The following is a 24,848-nucleotide window of genomic DNA, read 5'->3' as shown; positions in this document are numbered from 1 at the left end:
TGTTCCTAGGCCGTCATTGAAAATAAGAATTTGTCCTTAACTGACTTGCCTTGTTAAATAAAGGTCAAAAATAAAATAATGATAATAATAGGCGATGTCAGAGGAAAGCCCAAAAATGGTCAGATACTCCAGTCACCCGAGTCATAGACTGTTTTCTCTTACTGCACGGCAAGTGGTAACGGAGCGACAAGTCTAGGACCAAAAGGCTCAGCTTCTACCCCCAAGCCATAAGTCTGCTGAACAATTAATCAAATGGCCACTGGACAATTTACATTGACATTGACTTTTTATAATTTTTTACTTTAGTTTATTGGGTAAATATTTTCTTAACTCGTCTTGAACTGCACTGTTGGTTAAAGGCTTTTAGATAATCATTTTACTGTAAGGTCTACACTTGTTGTATTCGGCATGATTTTTTGGTACCCTACCCAGGTCTGTGCCTCGACACAACCCTTTCTCAGAGCTCTACGGAAAATTCCTTCAACCTCAGGGCTTGTTTTTTGCTCTGACATGCTTTCAACTGTGGGACCTTATATAGACATATCTGTGTCTTTCCAAAACATGTCCAATCAACTGAATTTACCACAGGTGGACTCCAATGAAGTTGTAGAAACATCTCAAGAATGATCAATGGAAACAGGATGCACCTGAGCTCAATTTTGAGTCACATAGCAAAATATCTGAATAATTATGTAAATAAGGTATTTCTGTGTTTTATTTGTAATAAGTTTGTAAAAATGTCAAACTGTTTTAGCTTTGTCATTATGGGGTATTGTGTGTAGATAGTTTTTTATAAAAATGTAATCCATTTTGGAATAAGGCTGTAACATAACAAAATGGGGGTAAAGTCAAGGGGTCTGAATACTTTCCGAAGACACTGTATGTGTTTCCCAGGCCTTTCTGCATGTGAATATGTAGATGTGAGTGGAGGTGACCTGGTGTTTACCAACTAGTTACTAATCCATTTGGAACGAGCGGAGTGACAGTGCTTTGATAAACACCAGGTTCACCTCTGGCCCCCGGGAAGCCTGCACCCTCTGTTTGACACAACGAGTGTCTGAGAATCATCATTTTTCATCTCCGTCAAAGAAAAATCACTTGACCTTTTGCTGATAGGCAATTTGGCAGTGAGTAATGCTGGGTCTGGGCTATAGCTTTGTCTTTGTCCCAAATGGCACCCTATACCTGGGATAAAAGTAGCACACTGTATAGGGAATGGGTACCATTTTGGATACACGTTTTGTGATGATGGCAGAGCAGAGGTAAAACAAGTGGTACTAGTTGATGTGTTGACTAGCAGTTTTTGAGTGGAACTCAAAGGTAATGGCATGTGAAGACTTTGTGCAGAAGGTGACGCTAAAAAAATTGCTAAATATGTTGTGAATATGTGGTTTGGAGAGCAGACTTTTCTCCCTCTGCAATTACCGTCATCGTGTTTTTTGCCTGTATCTAGGCTCTTGGTGTTACCTGAGGAGTTTTGCTACGAAATCCCAGCCGTTTGCACCCAAGTTGGAAAACTGAAGGGCAGCACACTGTAAGATGTCTAAAGAAGACCTTGCCAATTCTGTACCTATTACTCATCTCTTGACTCACCCTGTTCCCCCGCTGTGTTAATTTCTAGGTATGAAGAGGCCTCGGAGTCCAACCCAGTTGCTGCAGAAAAGCAGTGGCGGCGGCCATGGTGGAGGCGTGTGCTTGCCCTTCAACCTGTGTGGCGAGCTGCTACAGGAGCCCGAAGAAGGACACCCAGATGGCCCTCAGCAGAAGAAAAGGCTGCTCTACTCCCTCTGCGAGGTGTGCAACCTCCAGCTCAACTCAGCCGCCCAGGCCCAGGTCCACTACAACGGCCGTTCCCACCTGCGCAGGGTCAAGCAGCTCAACAATGGAGAGCTCCCCCCGAGCACAGGCAGCGGCACCAATCCAGCACCGGCCGGCACTCTCACCTGCTCCAGCACAGGTAAGCTGGGACAACTCACCATTCACCAATTCACTGGAACTTAGAATAAAATAGAATAATATGTTATTAGTCGGTCTACTGAGACAGAATTATTCTGCTCTACTTCCAACACCCAAAGAGTTGTTTGTCTCTGTTCATCTGCCTCTCTCTCTCTGGGCGTGCATGTGTGTGTGTGCACTGTGCACACATGCAATTGTGGACGGAGGTGTGTGTGTTTTTGTGAGTGAGAAAAGTACATCTGTGTCCTGTGGGTTACTCATGGTGAAGAGATTCCCTGTCCCCCATGGTTGACGAGGCTGTGCCCTCTCTCTCCCCTGAATTAACCCAGCTGGAGATGCCTGGTTAGGGCCAGAGTCTGAGCATCATGCACCCGCACACCCTAGAGTAACGAGCTCTCTCGGAGGAGAGAAGCCATGGAGCTGGGGTTGGAGCTCAGCTAGAGCTAGAGCTGGAGATTGGGGGTCAGGCTGGAGCTGAGGCTGTGGGTCAGTTGATGCTGAGGTTGGAGCCCGAAGTCGGGCTGGGGCTGGGATTGTGGGTCGGCTTGGGCTGGAGTTGGAGGTCGACTGTTGCCTGCTCATGGCAGAGCTGCAGCTCAAACACCACTCTCAGTGTATTATTGGTGAGCGAGTGTGAGGATTACATAGGTCAGGTGCAGTGGGGCAGAGGAATATAATCACAGTTACCAGGGCAGTAAACAGCATGGAAAGAGCACTTGTGGGTGAAACACCATTTAATAACACTGATGTTGTGGAGGGATGCATTGGGGAAACCAGATTAAACCCTTACAAGTAGAGTAGGTAAGGTTAGATGTTATTAAAAAAACATTGAAGCGATTTGCAGAAACATTTAAATGGAACACCACTAGCTAAACAGTAACAGAGTTTTGGAAGAAAATGACTGGGACCATCCAGCAGAACTAGGTTCAAGTATTATTTATTTTCTTTCAGATTATGAACCAATGGAATAGTCCCAAAAATGCTAATCCCACCCATCTGCCACCCAATACAGCATTGATCAAAAAGTATTTGAAAGAAAACAAGCTATGCTATTTGAACCCAGGTCTGTTTTAAAGTCTGTTCATAACTCTCCTTTCAGTCAGGAGGTCCACACTGCTGTTGTGTCTTTGTAGAGCTGTCTGAGCCTAACAAATGTAATTACAGCAGACTCAGGCTAGGACTGGAGATCCTCCTCAGTAATACTATATCATCCTAATCAGGAAGTGATGCAGAGCGCCTGGAAATCTCCTAAAGTCACCACACACCTTGTAAATAAATGAGTCCTTGACCTGCAGTGAACCAATGATTGTGCCAATTGGATGTACTCATGTCTGATATGGCTATGGTTCACAATTGCCCCCCCCCCCCCCAAACATTGGCAGTAGAATGGCTTTACTGAAGAGCTCAGTGACTTTCAATGTGGCACCATCATGGGATACCACCAACAAAATGTCTGCCTTACTAGCGCTGCCCCGGTCAACTGTAAGTGCTGTTAATGTGAAGTGGAGCAACAACGCCTCAGCCGCGTAGTGGTAGGCCACACAAGCTCACAGAACGGGACCACAGATTGCTGAAAATCATCTGTCCTCGGTTGCAACATTCTAGTGAATGAGTTCCAAGTTACAAACTGCCTCTGGAAGCAACGTCAGCACAAGAACTCTTCGTCGGGAGCTTCATAAAAGATGACCATGCGCAAAGCCAAGCTTTGTCTGGAATGGTGTAAAGCTTGCTGCCATTGGACTCTGGAGCAGTGGAAACATGTTCTCTGGAGTGATGAATCATGCTTCACCATCTGGCAGTCCAACGGACAAATCTGTGTTTGGTGGAAACGCTACCTGCCCCAATGTATTGTGCCAACTGTAAAGTTTGGGGGAGGAGGAATAATGGTCTGTGGCTGTTTTTCATGGTTCGGGCTAGGCCCCTTAGTTCCAGTGAAGGGAAATATTAACGCCACAGCATACAATGACATTCTAGATGATTCTGTGCTTCCAACTTTGTGGCAAAAGTTTGGGGATGGCCTTTGTTTCAGTATGACAATGCCCTCGTGCAAAAAGCAAGGTCCATACAGAAATGGTTTGTTGAGATCGGTGTGTAAGAACTTTGAATGGCTTGTGCAACCCTGATCTCAATTCCATCGAGCATCTTTGGGATGAATTGGAACGCCGACTGCGAGCCAGGCCTAATCGCACGACATCAGTGCCCAACCTCACTAACATGCTGACTACACCTCTCGCGTCGCGTGCGCGAGTGTCGCAAAATACATTTACACCTGTTATTTAATTATTGCGCCCACACTGACCGCGCACATCAACAAGCATCTGCGTAGCCAGGCGCTAAGATAGAACTTGATTCTTTTTTTGACGCATGATGGGCTGCAAGTCCCGCCTCTCCCATCTCCTCATTGGTTTTTAGGAGCATATACCCACGTGAGTGACAGAAAGATGAACTGAGGTCCACACTCCATTCCTGTTGGTGGTGGTAATGCACCTTTTTAAAGTTGTTTGCCAACCGCCATAAAGTCCAAAGAAGAAGAAGAAGCCAGAAGATTACCAGAAACGAACTTGGTTTATCATTTTATCTATGGATAAATTGTCAGAGTAGAGGACCTACCCTGGCATAACCCAATGTTTATCCCAGGACAAATTAGATAGCAACAGCAAGTTGGCTAGCGAAATTGACGTAAATCTTTAATGCTTTTTTGTTCTGTCCCCAAATTAATATAGTTGTTTCAGAGTTCGTTTTGATATTTCAACCTGCGTGTCGTGATTGCGTCTGCTGTGGGTGGACAAAATCCTCATGCGTGCGATGGCGCACATGAGCAGTCTGGGTCAGCATGTAATGCTCTTGTGCAACAATGTACCAACATCCAGTGGAAAGCCTTCCCAGAAGAGTGAAGGCTGTTCTAGCAGTAAAGGGGGGACCAACTCAATTAATGGCCATGATTTTTTGAATGAGATGCTCGACGAGCAGATGTTCACATACTTTTGGTCTTGTGGTGCAGGTAGCCTAAACAGTACCAACTACCAGCCTACAGGATAACACTGGCCTCACCACTAGATGGCAGTGCTGACAAAAAGCAGTAGCCAAGACACTGCACCATAGAGCCGCTAAAAGGGTTTATGGTAAGTGTTGGTGTTATGAATATAAAATAAAACTATTTGCACAGTAGCCCTTTTTTTTCCCATGGTTGATTTATAAACCAAAGAATTGTTGTGGGGACTTTACTCCCCTCACAGGTATATGCTTCCAGTGATCAGAATAACAATAATTTGTAGACAAAACAATTTGCCTTGGGGTTTCATTGAAATTCTAGCAATTCTTTTGAATTTGACCTTTTCATGTTCATTGGCATTTATATGTAATTTGTAAATACAACATTGAAATGTCTCTTTGAGAGCTCAATAATAAAAATTGAGGAATGTCACCGTGCAAATGGTGGGCAGCATCATCCGTATCTACAAAAATAGTATCTGAAAGTACAAATGCAATTGCCAATGTGCATGCATTTAGGCTACACACAGCACTGAGGTAAAAACTGTTCTGGTGCTTTGGTAGGTTCCTGAGCTCTGAAGCTATTGTAAAAGTAAAATGCAAAAGAGTCAGGAGTGAGCAACAAAGCACATTTTCACCCATAGTCGATTTGCATCACCTTGAGATTTGTATGACAGAAACAATGACCTTATCAAACCTAGGCTGGGAGCATAACTGTTTGGAAAGTTAATTACTTTATTAATTAATTAATGTGTTGTGTCTCTTGGGCCATGCTGTAAATATAATCATGTAATGGGATCTCGATTACCAACAACGACGAGACGGCCTACAGGGAGGAGGTGAGGGCCCTCGGAGTGTGGTGTCAGGAAAGTAACCTCACACTCAATGTCAACAAAACGTGTGTGTGTGTGTGTGTGTGTGTGTGTGTGTGCATACGTATATAAACACACGAACAAAACACACGCACAAACACATCCCTCTTCTTGTCCCTGAGGAGAGTGTTTCCGCAGTGTGTTTAGTCCTTCTCTTCTGATATAGTCATCGAAAATACTTTCTGAATCGCACCAGTGACTAATCAGTGACTAATTCATTATTCCCCAATTGCACTTCCCAACCAGTGTTGTAACCACATGGTACTGGTACTGTATAATTCAAACTCATTTGTTCGCATCTTTATTTACAATTGTAACGGACACAATTTGAAATTGCCCTTCGAGCATGAAAGCAGACATTGGCAAGATGCCAAGTTGGCCCCCTCTTGGTGATAATTGAAGCATTGCTCCAGATGCTATGGCAGAGTCATAAATAGCCCATGGGCTCTGGTCAAAAGTAGTGCACGATTTTGGGAAATAGGGTGCCATTTGGAACGCAGCCTTTAATTGATTTACTCACCAGTGAGGGCAATCAGACAGGCTTTATTTGTTTCTGTACTTGGCACGGTCACTGGAGAAATGAGCTGCTAGCTAGGTCAGGGAAACTGCTGACACGTCATTGGGGAGCATCAAGATGCTATTGGGACAGATTGCACAGAGGACATTGGCACTCACTCAGACACACACACACTCTTGTGTGCACACACATACACGCACGTGCGAGCGCGCACACACACACACACACACACAGATGACGGCAAGAGCAGTGCAGCATTCCGGGCTGTGGTGTGGGATCTCTCTATTTTACTTTCCATTAAGGACAACTTCTGTTTAGGTTAGAGAAATTATGCACATGAAAAGTGATCTAATTTTGGTGTGAGTGGCATCCAGTGCCGGGGATTTGGTATTCAGGCACTGTCAAACGGCCTCCTGTCAACAGAAGCAGAGCAGGGCTAACACGGCAGGTTAGGGGGAAGGGAAGCGGGAGGAGAGGGGCGAGGACAGACTGATTGGGCTTTGGGACCAGTAGAACCTCTAGAGAACGATCTTGAGAGAGCTAGATGTTTGACTGACATTTCTGTTGCTCCTGTCCACCAAGCTCCTTCCTCCCTCTGCCTCAACAGACTCCACTCGGAACACAAGGTCATTTTCATTAGGACAGGGTATGGAGTACAGCTGGTCCAAATGGCTCCCTATAACCCCTCAATGTGGTTAGCATGTCTGGATAGGTATAAGCAGTGTTGTAGTAAAGCTCCCACCATATTGCTTCCTGCAAGGATTATGGCCAAGTAAAGTGATAGGGAACGAATTGGGACTAGCTTGTTGTGTAGTGTACCCAAGTATAGCGTAGCATTGTGTAGTGTCGGGGGTTGTGGCGGAATGCTGTGCATGCATTGCTTTCACACGCCAAGGTCACTTTCACACTCTTTACGTAGCACGTTATTGTCTGCTCTTGTAGAATGACATGAGAGAGAGATTGAAATATATCCCACAAGAAAAAAGTTGTTTGAATCAGCGACACCCCCTATGGCTACTGTCCTTGTATTTCATCATTCTCAGTATTACTCCTGGCCAGCACCATTGACTTGGCAGCACACAGTATATTTGAGGAGCTTTACATAGCCAAGATCTTTTCAGAAGCTTTGTTTTATTCCGGCCATAGTACATCCCTCATGTTTTTCCCCAAGGCTCGAGACATATGTTTGCTATATCAGAAGGTGGAACATTTGTGGCGTTTGGCACATGTTGAGGCTCTCACTCTGTGTCAGTGAGAACACATGCTCTGTCTCTGTCGGGAGCTCAGTGTTTGTAGTTCTAGTCCGTCATCTCTCTCTCTCTCTCCTCTCTCGCTCTCTCTCTATTCAATTTCAATTTAAGGGACTTTATTGGCATGGGAAACGTGTTTACATTGCCAAAGCAAGTGAAATAGATAATAAAGAATAAAAATGAACAGTAAACATTACACTCACAAAATTTCCAAAAGAATAAAGACATTTCAAATGTCGTATTATGTCTGTATACAGTGTTGTAATGATGTGCAAATGGTTAAAGTACGTGTTAAAGTATTAAAACATAAATGGTTCTTCACTGGTCACCATTTTCTTGTGGCAAAAGGTCGCAAATATTGCGGCTGTGATTGCACACTGTGGTATTTGACCCAATAGATATGGGAGTTTATCAAAATTGGATTTGTTTTCGAATTCTATTTGGGTCTGTGTAATCTGAGGGAAATATGTGTCTCTAATATGGTCATACATTTGGCGGTGGAGGAGGAGGAGGTTCTCTCTCTCTTTTTATCTCTCTCTCCCTTTCTCTCTTGGCACAGACCATGCCATCACACTGTGGCCACGGCCAGGCTCCCTGGTGCTGTGTGCCTGGCTCTCCGTGCCAGTCCTGCTTTATTTATCCCATGCCTGGACCGTGCCAGGCCCTGCTGACGCCAGGAAGACCCCAGCCCTCCCACTCCTTCATACAGGGATTAAATTTGGCAACCACTAATAGGGACTCACAGGCACTAAAGGTTCAGAGATTAAAAAGGAAATGCCGATAGGGATATGTCAGTTGAAATTTGATGGAGATGTCTTCTTCCTCTTTAAAAATGTGTATGTGTGTGTGTCACCGGCATACCACGCTTGCTCGCACCTTGCGTGTGGCCCCGCGAAACTACGTGCACGTGTGTCATTGATTTCTCTCACTTTAAACCATGTGTGCATACATGTGTGGTGCATACATGTGTGATAAAGATGATAGAGACTAACAAGAGTAGACAGGCTATCGGCTTGTTAGCTGCTTGGTCAGATAGTGAGAGGAATGTTATGTTATAACATGTTCTGAACGTCAAAAAACTCTCTCTCTCTCTCACACACACACACACACACACACACACACACACACACACACACACACACACACACACACACACACACACTTATTTACAACTTACTCAGAAGTGTCACTGTGAACTAGTCTCTCCTCACCTCATTTGTTATCTCTAGTGGCATGGCTTATCTGTGTTTGTGTGTAAGTGCATGTGTGTGTGTGCCTGTGCACATGTGCGTGCTAGCTTGCGTGTGTGTGTGTGTGTGTGGTGTGTGTGTGTGCGTGCGTGTCACTCCCTCTTTCTTCCCACTGAGTGAAGGGTTTTGCTCAGGGGGAAATGAGCCAGTGTCTATGGAGCTGCGGAGGTGTGCTGATCTTAAAGTGTGTTGTCACACTGACGATAAGGCTCAGAGGCAAGGCGCACTAGTTCTTCACCACTCAACACAGTGCAGCATTTCTTTCTCTCGCTCACTCAGCTCTCTCTTTCTGTCTGTTCCTCTCCCTTTTCCCCTACTCTCTCTTTCTTAGTCCCCTTCTCTTTTCCCCTACTCTCTCTCTTTCTTTGTCCACCTCTCTCTCCTTCAATCTCCTTCTCTCTGTCTCTCTCTGCCACCCCCCTCCACACACACACACACACACACACACACACACACACACACACACACACACACACACACACACCTACCTCTCTCTCGATCTCTCTTTTAACATAGGAGGACACAGATTCTATTCAGCATTGGGAGGGAGGAGTTGTGTGTGTGAATATGTGGACCAGTCTACTGAGCCGAGGTGAGCGACGCTGTTCCGTTGTTGCTGATTGTTTTCAGTTCTGCTGTGCTTGACAGAACTCGAAGCTGGTAACAGTACAGCAAATGCATGACTTTGAAATTTCTTTCAGTTTATTGATTTCATTGTAGTTGTTCCCTGCTTTGAGTGAATACACGTTTGATATACAGTGTCTCTGTTAGGTTACAGTATGCCAACAGATTTTTTTATTTATTGTCTTTTTCTATTGACATTTGAGAAGCAATTATTTATGATGTATAGTATTTTGAATACACAGTTATGGACAACTCTTTATAGCACACTGTAAAGAGGATGTCGTGAATTTGACAGTAACTTACAGGCAGCTAGTGGTAAGTAAGTTACTGTATTTCCTATTGGAGTACAACTACTGTAATCTAAATGCAGTATCAAAGCAAGTACTGAGTAATGACACACAGTAAAAAACATACTGTAGAATTGACTGTATTATACTGTTTTAAAAAAAGTAAATGCTAATGTAATTGTATAGAATGAATGGGTGAATTAGTTAAATTCTTTAAGGGAGGATGGGATTTGTATTTCACAGTATTATACTGTAATTACATGGGATTGGTGCAAGCAGGTTGGCTGATAGCTAATGTGTTTACACATTACAGCATATCAATTCATATTTGGTGTGTTATATCACTTGCACTTCTAGAGGTCTTATCAAATGCTTTCAAATTGGCTGCGACTACAGGGCAAAACTGACCAAAAGGACATGTCAAAATGCTCAACAAGGTTTAAGACGTGATGCCATTCCAATCTGTCCCCTATACATTTTCATTTCATAGGGCGCTACTACTACATACCAGTTAAATTGGTGCAGCATTGTTTAAATATGTTAATGTGCCAGAAACAGCAATACCATGCACCCACTGTTGGTCAAAATGGTTTTGGCACTCCAATAACACGGTACTATACTGTATTCTGTGGGATGGAATTACTGCACACAAACCTTTCCCACAACGCATCATAAATTACAGTATGCTTCAGTAAATCTTTTTACCCTATTTTACTGTTGATAATACCCCACCAAATTACCAGATAAATTACAGTTTTCCATTAGTGTGTCTGTATGTACTCTACTCGTCTACTTGGGAATCAGAAGGTGTGTGTGTGTGTTTGCATACAGCTTGTGACCATAGATTGTTGATACTAGAGTAAAGGCTGTTGTATTCTGTAACAGTCAATCATGACTGTGTGTGTCTGTCTGTGTGAGGGTTTGTGACTGTGTGTGTATTTTCTTTGGTTGTGCGTCTGTGCATGCGTGACTGTGTGTTTGTTTGCTGAAAGAGCTATATGGAGTCTGGAGTTTTCTCCTCTGTCATTATGCAGAAAGCTCATTCAATAGGTCAATATCACACCGTCTATCTATGTCTGCCTACCTGTCTGTATGTCTGCTTGTCTGTCTAACCATGGGCCATCAGAAATTAGTGTGGCTGCCCTGCACCCAGTATATTGGTCAATTCTAATGCCTGTTGATTGCATTTATTGGTGTTGTCTGGATTTGAATGTATGTCCAGCTTTATACATTATGTTCTTCAAGCTTATGTACTTCAATTACTGTAGATCGATAAACACAGTATTAATGTGGAGAATAGCTTTAAATCAGCTTTACGGTGGTAGGGGGGGGGGACTCCATATCGCCTTCTCACACCATGTCACTTTTATGGGGGGCTGAAAAGTAGTGTCAGTCTGCTTAATACTCGCCCCTAGGCTCCCTTATATTGGGTTCATTAGGGTACGCAGCAAAAAATCCTTTAGCATTTTGCAAGGGAAAACGAAAATTAACATTTCTATTGGACAAATCCAGGTAGTACCTACCTATTTTACTCCATTTCCCTTTATTTCGGACCATTTTCTTCTGTTTCTTGCCTAATGAACACGGCCCTGTTGGTGTGATGCTTTAGCCTCGCAGTCCACTGCTCCTCCACAGTATAACCAGCTCATAGTCTGGAGGAACCATGGTGAAATGGTTTCTCAGACGTTTGTCCTCAGACCGGCTGGCTGAAATTAATACAAACATGTGCATTTTCATGTGCATGTGAGTTCCTCTGGATAATTTTTATTTGGTCTCTCTGCTGAGTTAACCCACCTGTTGTGTTCCGGTCGAATTGGACCGATTTTACAAGGTTTCTCTCTGAAAAAGGTACACAGGGCGTCTGAACACACAAAATACATTTTGATGATTTTCATTACATTTTGGGGTTTTTATTTGACTTTTGTACACCTGTGGTTTTCCCGGTCAAAAATGACCGGTCATTAGAAATGAATGGATGAGACTACAATTAGTGTATAAAATTTAGTTCAGGAGCATGCCCATTCATCAGATGGACACACTTCCTCTCCCAGACCCCCACATGCATGTGTGTTTGAGCACACACACACACACACACACCTCACTCCCCTTCTTGTCTTCCATAGCAACCCCCTACGGGAACCTTTCCCAATAGAATCTTTCCCCCACGGGAACCACACCTGTTGGCATTCTCACAAACAATCGCAACATTTTAACTTTTCTCGCAGCTCTGGAAAGTAAAGCTTTTTTGAGGCCTTGCTCACAATGCATTCTGTGGCAGCACAATGACCAACCGATATACTTTGTGAGGTTCTTGATCATATCTTTGATCATGACACTGGTGAGGAGGAGAGAAGCCAGGAAACTGACAGTGAAGATGCATTAGAGGAGGAAGTGTCAGAAGTTGAAGACAACACAGAATATGATCCAGACCAAGAGACAACCGATGTGGAACAATCCAGTGATGAGGAAGAGGGCCCTGCTGAGGTTGTTGTTACATTCCGGGTCTTCCTCCCCACCTGAGAGGAGAGGTCGGCTGTCAGCTGAAAATGTTATCAGGATGAGCCCAGGGCCAACGAGATACGCCATATCCCAGGTTGATGACATAAAATCCTGATTTGAACTGTTTCTGACAGTCAATTGAAACTATAGTGATCAACATGACCAACTTGGAGGGGAGACACGTTTACAAAGACAACTGCGACGGTCAACGGTCCGGAGCCTCCAGCGACGGTCAACGGTCCGGAGCCTCCAGCGACGGTCAACGGTCCGGAGCCTTCCTCTGCGCCGGTGCCCAGTCCAGGCACGGCGTCCAGTCCCGCTCCATGGCCGGCGCCTTCCTCTGTGCCGGTGCCCAGTCCAGGCATGGCGTCCAGTCCCGCTCCATGGCCGGAGCCTTTCTCTGCTCCGGAGCCGCCACCAACGCTGGTTGCCCACCCTAACCCTTCAGGTTTTGCGGTCGGAGTCCGCACCTTTGGGGGGGGGGGGGGGGAAGAGCCCATAGAGAGCCCATAGAGAGCCCTTGGGGTCAGTAACCGTTGAATAGCATAGCGCAACAGTCAAATAATATTACAAAAAAATATTAATATTCATGAAATCACAAGTGCAATATTGCAAAACACAGCTTAGCTTTTTGTTAATCCACCTGTCATCTCAGATTTTGAAATGATGCTTTACAGTGAAAGCAATCCAAGCGTTTGTGTAAATTTATCGATAGCCTAGCATAGCATTGGATACACTTAGCATCAGGAAGCTTGGTCACGAAAATCAGAAAAGCAATCAAATTAACCGTTTACCTTTTGATCTTTGGATGTTTTCACTCACGAGACTCCCAGTTACACAACAAATGTTCCCTTTGTTTCATAAAGATTATTTTAATACCCAAAATACCGATGTTTGTTTGTCGCGTTATGTTCAGAAATCCACAGGAAAGAGCGGTCACGGGAATTCCAAATAGTCTTCATAATGTCCACAGAAACATGTCAAACGTTTTTAAAATATATAGTCGATAATATATCAACCGAGTGTGTAGGTTTTTCAATAACAGCGGGAGGAACAATGGCGACTTTACTCTGTAGCGCAAAAACTCACTCTGAGAGCCCCCACCTATCCACTTACGCAATGTGATCTTTCACGCTCATTTTTCAAAATAAAAGCCTGAAACTATGTCTAAAGACTGTTGACACCTTAGGGAAGCCAGAGAAGATATCCCTTTAAATGGAGGATAGGCATGCATAGGAACAGAAGGGTTTCAAAATAAGAGGCACTTCCTGATTGGATTTTCCTCAGGGTTTCGCCTGCAAAATCAGTTCTGTTATACTCACAGACAATATTTTGACAGTTTTGGAAACTTTAGAGTGTTTTCTATCCTAATCTGTCAATGATATTCATATTCTATCATCTGGTCCTGAGAAATAGGCCGTTTACTTTGGGAACGTTATTTATCCAAACATAAAAATAGTGCCCCCTAGCTTCAAGAGGTTAACACTTTTTTTGGTTACGACATCATTCCATGTGTTACTTCATAGTTTTGATGTCTTCACTATTACTCTATGGTGTAGAAAATAGTTCAAATGAAGTAGGTGTAGGTTAAAAATAGAAAAAGTAGGTTCAAATGAGTAGGTGTGTCCAAACTTTGGACCGGTACGGTGTATATGTATGTCTTTTTTGCCATTTATGAATGTGTTATTCAGTGTGTTTCTCTGGGCTATAGTAGTAAAGTCCAAATTCAATATATTATCCCCAAAGTATTATCCCTAAAGGGGTCCTAAAATTCCAAATCAAATAGTTCAAAGATCCATAGTGTGACCACCTTAAAACATTTCAATATGTCAGTTTGGGAACCCCCCCCCCCCCCCCCCAACGGCTTCGACTTTTAAAACTTAAGGATTAGCCCCTTTTTTTCGCATAAAATGACAAAAGTAGTGCACTATGTAGGGAATAGTGTGCCATTTGAAGAAGCACACTATATTGGAATAAGGTGCATTTTGGGACACACCCAGAATTCCAAAGCCTAGGCACTAGATCCTGAGATCAAGAAGAACCCAATGAAAATTTCAGAAGGCTCCCACCCAATTACTGGCATTATTCAAATCCCAAGCTTGCTAAACACTGCATTGATAAACGGTGCATATATTCAATGTTTATTTCAAGAGCTTGAAGCTCTCAGAAGTTCCCACCTCTGACTGGTTAGACTGAGACATTGAGGGTATTATTTTGTTGTGAATGGTGCCAATAAAACTAATGGAATGGTGGACTTGTTACTCTTTGAACTTGTAAGCTTGTAATACAGCACTATAGGTCAAAACACACAGCATTGTAAAAATGCCTTCAAATTGGTTGTTTGTTAGCATTGGCCCAACCACATTTCTTTGTTTGGTAAATCCTGACTTTTTGTGTGGTTTGGGTTTCGTTGCACTGCACAGCACACCTATTGTTGGTCTACCTGTCTACCTGTCTGTCTACCTGTCTGCCTGCCTGCTTCTCTACCTGTTTTGTCTTTCCTTTGGTCTATTCTCATCTGGCACTGTATGAAGCAAAGCAAAACTGCACTTTTACCAATCTCTTTCCATAGTATGTTCCGTCAGCTCAAATGACAGTGACAGTTGGAGAGCGATGACTCCATTGCCTCATTCACATTGTCACACATACAGCACCCCCACCAATGCTAAAAGGGTATTTCAGCACAAAGATTATCTGGAAGGTCTGTCCCGTTCTACTCAATGTTAATGATGTTGTGAACATTGTGGAAATTAAAGCTGGAGTGTATGAACTGTGATTGATGAGTGTGTCAGCTGTTTGGGATGAAAGGCCATTATCACTGGGAGATACAATTATAGATCATGACACGGTTGAATTTCACTGGGAGCTCTGTTACTTAAGTCTAGTAGCTTAGTCTACACACAGCACCATGCTAGTTGTATTGAGGGGAATACTCAAGCTTTTGTATTGGTAAGGAGACAGGACAGCATTATGTTAGCCTCAGAACATCTTTACTAAGACAATACTGGATATGGTGTAGAGAGCATATGGGTTCTGTAGCATAATGCTTCAGCTCTGGTTAATGGTATGATGGTGTGAATAAATAAGAGGTGCTTGTATATGCTTCAATTCGAGATTTCTAAGTCAGGGGTGTCATTGACCCCCACATGGCACCATATTCCCTATTTAGTGCACTTCTATTTTAACCAGGGCCCATTGGACTCTGGTCAAAAGTAGTTTAGGTAATAGGTTGCTAATTGAGACACATACCTATAACGCATCCAGGGCGAAACCAGGATGCAGACACAGGAGGCAGATGGTATTTATTGAAATACAATGGGAGGGTCGGGTACAGGCAGAGGTTCATAAACCAGGTCAGAGTCCAAAAGTTACAGTGGGGGTAGGCAGGCTCGAGGTCAAGGCAGGCTGAATGGTCAGGCAGGCTGAATGGTCAGGGCAGGCAGAACTGGTCAAAACCGGGAGGGTTAGAAAAACAGAGACTAGGAAAACAGAAGCACAGAAAACACGCTGGTAAGCTTGACAAGACCAGACGTACTGGCAACAGACAAACAGAGAACACAGGTATAAATACAATGGGGATAATGAGGAAGATGGGCGACACCTGGAGTGGGTTGGAGAGAAGCACAAAGACAGGTGAAACAGATCAAGGTGTGACACACCCAGTTTTACAGAAGACAAGTAAGGAGCGCCTTGGCCACGTTTTATGTTTGGGACCTTGGGAGAGCAAAGACAGCTGCTGTCATCGCCGTGGTTTACCCATGGCATTACGATGGTGGGGTTACAGGCTGGGTTGGTTTCACAGGATAGCATTTATGCCACACCTGACATAGGTTCTCCAATCTGACCAACCATTCAAAATATATAAGCCTGCTGTTTGTGTGAGATGGAGTATATAACCTATACATTTGTATGGGGCCTAATCTGACTAATTTGAGGAGTTGCTTGTGAAGGAAAACCAGATCTGTTTGTGAAATAAAGGACAAACAGCATTGTATGACCACTACAAACTGGAGAATGGAGTTGTTTAGCAGGTTAAAGGTGACTTATTAGCTTATTTCTGATTTACCAATAGGATGATATAATTTTATTTAATTTCAAGTTTGTTTCTCATGTTATGCTTCACCTTCCACCTCTCGTTCCTCATACTTTTCAATGCACTGCAAGCTGATTCAATCCATTTCCACTAACATTGCTACATGTTCAAAACATTTTTCAGAACGAAAGTTGAAAGTCAAAAGCAGTACATATGCTAAAAATTCACACATGGTGAACTATCCCTTTAACTCCTTTCTGTTAGACTTGAAAAACCCTCAGGTAAACTTATTTCTGATAGCAGAGAATTCAATCTGTATGTGTCTCTCCTTTTTGCAGCCATGGGCTCTTCTCTCTAAAGAGAGATGTTAAATTTAAATATGAGATTCATTTCAAAGGGGATTCAGGATTCCAACAGCAGCACTGAGCACTTTGTCTCTGTACACATATTTGACTTTCTTGTTTGGTACTTCAAAGGCATCATTGTGCTTCTGGCTTGGTGTTCACCAATCGTGTATTCTAGTCCTGACGTTTCTGTCTCGTACCGAATTGTTATTGTGCAAGTAAATCCTTGGAGAATAAACTGAATGGTGTGATATCATACAAGATTCAATATTCTTAATGTGAAACCACTTTTTCCTATTTTCTGCAAAATTAAGGATTTATGCTCTTACCAATGGGGGGGGGGGGGTGACAAACAGACTTCAATTTGAGGTAAACCCCACTACAGCTTTGATATTCTTCTTTAAATACTGCTGTCAGGAATCCACAGGGAACCATATGGATTTGAAGGTTGAAAATAGCACAGTTTATTATAATTGCCACTCAAGTTTCCCTTTATAAGACAGTCTGAGGACTCCCAGTTGAAGTCGGAAGTTTACTACACCTTAGCCAAATACATTTAAACTCAGTTTTTCACAATTCCTAACATTTAATCTAAGTAAAAATGTTCTGTCGTAGCTCAGTTAGGATCACCACCTTATTTTAAGAATATGAAATGTCAGAATAACAGAGAGCGAGAGGATTATTAATTTCAACTTTTTGTTCTTTCACCACATTCTCAGTGGGTTTGAAGTTTACATACACTCAATTAGTATTTGGTAGCATTGCCTTTAAATTGTTTAACTTGGGTCAAACGTTTCGGGTAGCCTTCCACAAGCTGAATTTTGGCCTATTCCTCCTGACAGAGCTGGTGTAAGTGAGTCAGGTTTGTAGGCCTCCTTCCTCGCACACGCTTTTTCAGTTCTGCCCACACATTTTATATCGGATTGAGGTCAGGGCTTTGTGATGGCCACTCCAATACCTTCATTTTTTTGTCCTTAAACAGGTCAACATACACAAGGCTGCAGGGCCTGACGGATTACCAGGATGTGTGCTCCGGGCATGTGCTGACCAACTGGCAGGTGTCTTCACTGACATTTTCAAAATGTCCCTGATTGAGTCTGTAATACCAACATGTTTTAAGCAGACCAGCATAGTCACTGTGCCCAAGAACACAAAGGCAACCTGCCTAAATTACTACAGACCCGTTTCACTCACGTCTGTAGCCATGAAGTGCTTTGGTAATGGCTCACATCAAAACCATTAACCCAGAAACCCTAGACCCACTCCACTTTGCATACCGCCCAAACAGATCCACAGATGATGCAATCTCTATTGCACTCCACACTGCCCTTTCCCACCTGGACAAAAGGAACACTTTTGTGACAATGCTATTCATTGTCTACAGCTCAGCGTTCAACACAATAGTACCCTCAAAGCGCATCACTAAGGTAAGGATCCTGGGACTAAACACCTCCCTCTGCAACTGGATCCTGGACTTCCTGACAGGCCAGCCCCAGGTGGTGAGGTTAGGTAGCAACAAATCTGCCACGCTGATCCTCAACACTGGAGCTCCCCAGGGGTGTGTGCTCAGTCCCCTCCTGTACTCCCTGTTCACCCAGGACTGCATGGCCAGGCATGACTCCAACACCAAGTTTGCAGACGACATAACAGTGGTAGGTAGGCCTGATCACCGACAACGACGAGACAGCCTTTAGGGAGGAAGTCAGAGACCTGTTCGGCTGGTGCCAGAATAACAACCTATCCCTCAACGCAACCAAGACTAATGAGATTATTGTGGACTACAGGAAAAGGAGGACCGAGCACGCCCCCATTCTCATCGACCGGGCTTTAGTGGAGCAGGTTGAGAGCTTCAAGTTCCTTGGTGTCCACATCAACAACAAACTAGAATGATCCAAACACACCAAGACAGTCATGAAGAGGGCACGACAAAGCCTATTCCCCCTCCGGAAATGAAAAAGATTTGGCATGGGTCCTGAGATCCTCAAAAGGTTCTACAGCTGCAACATTGAGAGCATCCTGACTGGTTGCAACACTGTCAGGTACGGCAACTGCTCGGCCTCTGACCGCAAGGCACTTCAGAGGGTAGTGCATACGGCCCAGTAAGTCACTGAGGCAAAGCTGCCTGCCATCCAGGACCTCTACACCAGGCGGTGCCAGAGGAAGGCCCTGAAAATGGTCAAAGACCCCAGCCACCCCAGTCATAGACTGTTATCTCTACTACCGCATGGTAAGCGGTACCGGAGTGCCAAGTCTAGGACAAAAAGGCTCCTTAACAGTTTTTACCCCCAAGCCATAAGACTCCTGAACAGGTAATCAAATGGTTACCTGGACTATTTGCATTGTGTGCCTCCCCCCAGCCCCTCTTTTTACACTGCTGCTAATCTCTGTTTATCATATATACTCACTTTAACTATACATTCATGTACATACTACCTCAATTGGGCCAACCAACCAGTGCTCCCACACATTGGCTAACCGGGCTATCTGCATTGTGTCCTGCCACCCACCACCCGCCAACCCCTCTTTTACGCTACTGCTACTCTCTGTTCATATATGCATAGTCACGTTTACCATATCTACATGTACATACTGCCTCAATCAGCCTGACTAACCGGTGTCTGTATGTAGCCTCGCTACTTTTATAGCCTCGCTACTGTATATAGCCTGTCTTTTTACTCTTGTTTTATTTTTTACCTACCTATTGTTCACCTAATACCTTTCTTTTCACTATTGGTTAGAGCCTGTAAGTAAGCATTTCACTGTAAGTTCTACACCTGTTGTATTCAGCGCATGTGACAAATAAACTTTGATTTGATTCATGCTTGCGTGACACTTGAATTTGTCTATGCGATTATAATGTGGGTCAAAAGAAATGGGAAATAAAAGTATTACTTGAGTATTTCGGGGATGGACACTGTCTAGGCATCTACCGGTGTCATCCCCACCTCCCACCTGCTGTGTAAAGGTGTCCTCCTAGCTAGCTATCACACAGTGTCCTTTGCTAACGCCACCTTTGTGTGTCTGCTCACCATGCACAACTAGACACACAGCAACAGAGAGGCAGTGGGTCAGCTCTGATTGAAGTCCTATTCTCTGGGAACGAACGCCAGGAGCAGAACTTATAAAACTTAAGAATTTGTTCTTAATTGACTTGCCTAGTTAAATAAAGGTTACATTTAAAAATATATATATATTTTCCTCCTACTGTCACTACACCTTATATCTTACCTCCTAAGCTGGTTGATCTCCTCCTACCTCTTACCACTTTCCTCAAATATGTGATATCCTACCTCATACCTCCTTTCACCTACTGTAGCTCTTACCTCCTACCACTATACAGTCGCTCACTATTACCTCTTACACATTACCTTGTAAGTTATGCGGTGCCTGCTCCAACCGCTTAACTCCTACTGTAACTCGTACCTTCATAGCGCCTACACCCTACAGTAACTGTTCTTACCTAGTACCTCCTACATATTACAGTTTACCTTCTACCTCTGCTGTGGCTGCTGCTCCACTGACAGCTGCTTTATTGTCTGGGTGAGTCCGGCAGTTAGCGCACCAGCCACCACCTCCCCCCACCGCGCCCCAGCGTGTGTTCCCCTGTCCTCACAGTAGAGCTAGCAGTGACAGCAGAATTCCAAAGTGGACCAGGAGTGGAGTTGCATGGATGTACTCAGGCGTATTCACGATCACACTACTTAGTGCAAGCATGCTTTTAGGTGAGTTGGACCGTTGGATTCCTTTTGATTTGATGGAAGCATGCAGTGTGTGGTGAAGGTGTCTGTTGACATGGTGAAGGCAGTTTGTGCTGATATCAGAACAGTCCTGTGTCTGTAGAATTGTCTGGAATTAATTGTTTGATCTAAATTTGAATAGGTTTTTGAAATGTGGAAATGTCTTAAGTTGTCCAACCAGGATATGTTTGAAGACAATATCTGTGCTATCCTCTGTTACATAATACTTGGTTGTTGTTGTATTCTTATGTCTTTGAAATATGCACTGTGCTCCTACTGTCACAGTGACAGTGTTCCTTAAGTGAGCAGCCAGCAGAACAGAGGATGTTGAAGTGAATTGTGAAGGTGTTTGAAAGAGCATTGATGATGATCCTACTTCTGCTTCAAATTCTAGATGGCGGCACACTAGTTATCAAGCTGAGAAATTCCCCTCCTGCTGTCAATCCCAGATAGGAGAGTATATCTGAAATTCCTGTCAACTTAAATTGAATGATAACAATGCGCCACTCTGAATATAGCAGCAATCATCTGTAACATCACCCTGACTGAATGACTGAACTGTCAGTTGGCGACTCGATGAAATGGTGTTCGCACCGCTATCGAATAGCTGGTGTAACATACTACCCTGCTGTCCTAGTAGATCTGTTTCCACTGCTAACAGTGAAAGGATGTATTGTGCGTGTGTGTGTGTGCGTGTGCGTGGTTGTGTTTGTACGTGAGCATGCGTGTGTGTGTGTCTGCGTGTGTGTCTCTGCTTGTGCATACCAGTTCTCTCTGTGTGTGTGTGTGTGTGTGTGTGTGTGTGTGTGTCCTCATAGGGCCCTGGAGAACACCAATGGGGTCTGTACCAGACTGACCCTGAGACAGAGCACTGCTGGGACCACTTGGCCATTCTGGCAAATGGTCCAGGGGGCTAACAGTTGCTCCTTTCAGACACTGCTTGGTTAAACTGAGGTATAAATGCCAGCATGTTCAACTGCAGTTGTACAGTTTTGAGCTCATGGCAATATGAGTGTATTACAGTATCTACTTTTATATAGTCTGTTTTGTTACTAATTACAACTTTGCAGCAGTAATTAAATTGGTTGTGTCTCCACCATCTAGGACATAACTTAAGATCTGTGTGTATGTGTGTGCGCACGTGCTCCTGTTCCACTGTCAGGAGAAAATTAAAGGAAGTTCCTCTCCTTATGCAGGCCCTTTGTTTCCATGGAAATCTTAAAGCTGAAACAACAAGAACATGCCACTATTAAAATCAGTAAATTGAAGTCGATTTTTTTACACAGCTTACACTGTTTTGTGATGGGAATTAATTGATTGCTGTGAGCATGTGCTTGCCTATTTGTTTTCTTTGTCAAACCCCTTTGTTCAGAATTTAACATTTGGTTAACTTTGGGTGAGGTGGGGCGCTAGCTCCCCATCTCGACAACATCCGGTGAAATTGCAGAGCGCAAAATTCAAAATACAAGAATCGTAATATTAAACATTCATGAAAATACAAGTGTCACACAAAAACATTTTCCAGACCAACAGAGGCGTCACAAAAGTCAGAAATAGTGATAAAATAAATCACTTACCTTTGAAGATCTTCCTCTGTTTGCAATCCCAAGGGTCCCAGCTACATAACAAATGGTTGTTTTGTTCAATAAAGTCCTTCTTAATATCTCAAAAAAGTCAGTAGAGTTGGCTCGCTTGATTCAGTAATCCACCTGTTCCACTCATCCAAAATGCATACAAAGGAATCCCAAAAGTTATCAATGAACTTTGTCCAAACAAGTCAAACAACGTTTCTAATCAATCCTCAGGTACCCTAATATGTAAATAAATTATCAAATTTAAGACGGAGAATAGTATGTTCATTACTGGAGATAAATAACGAAGTGCACGCCCTCATCCACGCGCGACACAACACTACAGTCGAAATGAGAGCCACCTGGAAAGACTACAAATCCTAGCTTATTTTTCGAAAAAAAACAAGCCTGAAACTCTTTCTAAAGACTGTTGACATCTGGTGTAAGCCCAAGGAACTGCAATCTGGGAGGTATTCCTTTAATTTTCCCATAGACAGGCATTTTAAATGATGGTCACCTCAAAAAATTCAGGATCGATTCTCCTTGGGTTTTTGCCTGCGATATCAGTTCTGTTTTACTCACAGACATTATTTGAACAGTTTTAGAAACTTCAGAGTAGTTTCTATCCAATACTACAAATTCTATGCATATCCTAGCTTCTGGGCCTGAGTAACAGGCAGTTTACATGGGCTCCTCAGTCATCCGAACTTCCGAATACTGCTCCCTAACTCGAAAAAGTTCTAAGGTTAGCTCAGTGCATTCAATGAATGCTTTATATCTTTACATTGTGTTTCATGACAGCTTATGAAAAGTGCATCTTGGGCATTTTGTTGATTCCTTCTGGTAATATGTGGTCTCAAAATAGTGAAGAGAATGCAATGGAAGGCAATTTCATTTGATCGATCTTATTGTGTATGCTACTGTATTCAGCATCTCATTTACAGTGTGAGTCATACAACTGTTTTGTCTTGTGTTTTTCCCATTTTGAGTGGACTTTAAGGGCATAAAGTGCCTTGATATTCATCCAAATGAACGATTTCGCTGAGATACACTGTGTGTGAGACTAATAGTGTTATTGGCTGCTAAATGGAGACGGGTTTGCGTTTAGCTACAGCTTAGATGTGCCTGGATTGGTGTCTGCAGTGGTTTACCTGCATGTTTGATTCATTGGGCATCGTCGCCTCTTCCTGTCCTCATCTTGTGAACTTCACATCTAAGCATTACATTTTCATGTACTGTATGTTTTTCATTGTATTTGTCACTGTTTAATGCAATGACTGGTAACAATGATACTAGGAAATAATAGTAGAATAAAAACCCATTACTTTTTTATTATCCAAAAGTTTTCGAGCAGATGTGAACTTCACAGACCCACACTGACTGGTTCTCTACCACCTGTGTTCTTTAAGTTAGGCCTAATTGCAATGGTAGATTCTATTTCTTATAAAAGCATTACTGTAGCCTGTTTTCCAATTGTTCGGCCACTGGCTTTGACTTATGAAGGCTGTCTGTTTATTTCCCATGTGGAATCTGGACTTTCTTTTTCTGTAGAGCAGCATTTCCCAAACTCGGTCCTGGGGAACCCAAGGTTTGCATGTTATGGTTTTTGTCCAAGGACTATACAGCTGATTTAAATAATCAACTCATCATCAAGCTTTAATTATTTGAATCAGCTGTGTATTGCTAGGGCAAAAAACTAAACCTGCACCCCTTAGGGTCCCAAGGACCCGAGTTTGGGAAACGCTGCTGTAGAGAGAGATCCCAGGTATTTATGGTTTCATTCACACTAGAAATTACTAACATCTTCCACGTTGAGATCCACCACTCTCCTTTCATTTTATTCCAACATGTTGGATTTGTCTTTGCATTTGTCCATATTAGCAAGCAATATTTAATTATGACTTAATTATGTGGAATGTAGCCTCAGTGTTATACACAGATGCTCTGAAGTTTACATTTTTTAAGGAAGTGGAGCATATTGTGTGACCCTGTTCACTGCTCTAACCCAACTCTGCCTTATGACTGGCAGGTCTCTACTTATTAGCCTCTGCTCCCACCAGGTCATCTGCCTCTGCAATTGAATTAGTCCTCCCTGGCATGCGGACCAAAGTTTGTGATAAGCCCTAATTTAATTTCACCCAGCCTGCATCAGGTGCTTCTAACAGAAGGGAACCTTCAATCTTCTCACAAAATCGTCTGTAGCATCCGAACGGTTTGGCCTACAAACTATTATGACCCCTCTATGGAAAGATGAGACTCTCATGAACACATTTTGCTCTACGACCCCCACAAGCATCTTAGGACTCGGTCTGACGTTGGTACAGCCAAGCTGCCAACTTCTGTCTGTAGCGCCCAAACTGTTTGAGCTACACACTAATATTTCGGTGGAAATGCGAGACTCTCACGAATGCGTACATGTTGGTTGTTTTGCTCTAGGACGCCCACAGTCCTTAGAAGACCCGTCTGAAGGTCCACGGGTACCAGTTGAAAAAGTGAATGGAAGTACAGAGCCTTCGGAAAGTATTCAGACCCCTTGACTTTTTCCACATTTTGTTAGGTTAGATCCTTATTTTAATGTCAAGAGTCTGCAAAGCTGTCATCAAGGCAAAGGGTGGCTACTTTGAAGAATCCCCCCCTTGCCATTTTTCCTATTTGTTTGCATGACAACCTGTAATTTAAATATATTTTTATTTGTCTTTCATGTAATGGACATACACAAAATAGTCCAAATTGGTGAAGTGAAATGAAAAAACTTACTTGTTATAAAAAATAAAATGGAAAAGTTGCTTTCCTATGCTATGAAGCCCCTAAATAAGATCTGGTGCAACCAATTACCTTCAGCATTCACATAATAAGTTAAATAAAGTCCACTTGTGTGCAAACTAAGAGTCACATGATCTGTCACATGATCTTGATA

The 24,848-nt window shown here is 43.2% G+C and overlaps 1 protein-coding gene across 2 annotated transcripts in view; it reads left to right on the top strand.

Moving 5' to 3' along the window:
* The window catches only part of LOC110527600 (zinc finger protein 385B), a 143,899-nt gene that overhangs the window by 37,826 nt on the left and 81,225 nt on the right, over positions 1-24,848 (top strand). The window contains exon 2 of one of the 2 annotated variants that reach the window (XM_021608989.2): positions 1,622-1,957. In XM_021608989.2, the coding sequence (XP_021464664.2) occupies positions 1,624-1,957 (334 nt within the window). In that variant the 5' untranslated portion in view covers positions 1,622-1,623. Of the gene's footprint in view, positions 1-1,621; positions 1,958-9,317; positions 9,429-24,848 lie in introns of those variants that run through there. The other variant, XM_021608990.2, reaches the window with a different exon arrangement.

The sequence above is a fragment of the Oncorhynchus mykiss genome, chromosome 7 (assembly GCF_013265735.2).
Source record: "Oncorhynchus mykiss isolate Arlee chromosome 7, USDA_OmykA_1.1, whole genome shotgun sequence".
NCBI lineage: Eukaryota > Metazoa > Chordata > Actinopteri > Salmoniformes > Salmonidae > Oncorhynchus > Oncorhynchus mykiss.
Note: the sequence above shows the minus strand (reverse complement) of the source record. Positions and strands in the feature narration are given on the sequence as shown.